This window comes from Austrofundulus limnaeus, unplaced genomic scaffold (assembly GCF_001266775.1).
Source record: "Austrofundulus limnaeus strain Quisiro unplaced genomic scaffold, Austrofundulus_limnaeus-1.0 Scaffold1692, whole genome shotgun sequence".
In the NCBI taxonomy this organism is placed as follows: Eukaryota; Metazoa; Chordata; class Actinopteri; order Cyprinodontiformes; family Rivulidae; genus Austrofundulus; species Austrofundulus limnaeus.
Genome location: NW_013954094.1, coordinates 1 through 1,444, shown reverse-complemented (window position 1 = coordinate 1,444; position 1,444 = coordinate 1). Strand labels below are relative to the sequence as shown.

General features: G+C 40.4%; 1 protein-coding gene across 1 annotated transcript in view; it reads right to left on the bottom strand.

Moving 5' to 3' along the window:
- The window catches only part of brip1 (BRCA1 interacting helicase 1), a gene marked incomplete at its 5' end in the record, with an annotated part of 33,827 nt that extends 33,164 nt beyond the window's left edge, over positions 1 to 663 (bottom strand). Inside the window, 1 exon segment of the mRNA XM_014033311.1 lies at positions 466 to 663. Within this exon segment, the coding sequence (XP_013888765.1) occupies positions 466 to 663 (198 nt within the window).
- Positions 664 to 1,444: the final 781 nt, after the last annotated feature.

The window sequence follows — 1,444 nt, the reverse complement described above, 5'->3', positions numbered from 1 at the left end:
GTCTGATGGGGGAACCGTCTGATGGGGGAACCGTCTGATGGGGGAACATGGCTCCACCTAACACCAATCTCTGTTTAATGGTGGATGAAATAAAGAAAGTGGTGGTACTTTATTTATTTTGAGCAAGTGAACGTCATGTTCACAAGATAATTAATCCACCAGATAATTCAGAGGCGGTCTGTTCGGCGAGTTTAGGAGCTGTGAGGCTTTCAGCTACGTTCAGACTGAACTCTGTTTACTGAAGCAGCGGCTGCTGACGTCATTACGCTCTTACATGATGCTGCGTTCAGGACAAGCATGGAAAACTCACCACTCTTACGCCAATGCGTGTGTTTAGGTACTGAAACACGGTACAGTTTGATGTTACATGAATAGATACTCGGTAGTACTGACAGAATTCAGTCTGTACTTTAAAAGTATCGAATTCGGTACCCATCCCTACACACAAGTAAAAGGACCACCTACCATGGTCTGGTGCTGTGGGTGGGGTCTGCACAGGGTCCTTGCAGGGCGATGCAGTCAGATCCACAACATCTGGTTGGCCCGTCGCTGCCTTGCTGTGACACACACACTGACACGGGCTGGGAGGTTCTGACTTCTTARCTGGGTTTTTACTGGACTGACTTTTGTCTCCCGTGGAGCCAGTTTGTTCCTGCAGTTTAGCTGAAAGAGTTGAACATCAGCTGCTGTCAGTGAGAACAGTGACAGGAAACCACATGGATGAGAAAAAAAAAACCTGTAAACACCAAAATATATAAAGACAGAAACAAAGCAGCTATATATCAAACATCTGCAGCCTTCAACTTGACAGTTTAACTCTGACTAACAAGTGACCCGTCACATCGAAACGAGGATTAAGTCTAAAAGTGGAATGTGGAGAAATAGGCAAATATAGTGCTTTGATTAAATCATCTTCAAAATTTGCATRTTGTCAWAACATAATGAATAAAAGCCTTATCAATGTATCATTTGAATGAACTGTTTGAAATATAATCATAAAACTAAATTTTGAAGCATGTTTTTGGGCAGTACAAACAAAAAAACCTGGTTTTGAGGAAAAACACCTTAAATTCTTGAGATTTTCCCTGTGAGTTAGCAAACTTTTTGTTTCTTTCCAGCTGGAAAATCTCAATATTCAGATACTATCTGAAGTTTTTTCTATTTATTGACATTAAAAATTCCTGCTTAAAATTACATAAAATTAGAATTCAGACCAAATATTATTGTGTTATCATAACCAACAAGATAAATTTAGTCATTTCTCTGGATCCACGTATGATAACAGAATGATCCAGGTATCAAAATGTAGCTTTAATCCTCATTTCGATATGATGGGTCATATATCAGTGTATCCCCTACCATTATACAGGCGCTACACGTTCTCCTCTCATCACTGAGGTCCTCCATCCACATGACAGAGAGGGGAACACAAAAATGACTCAGC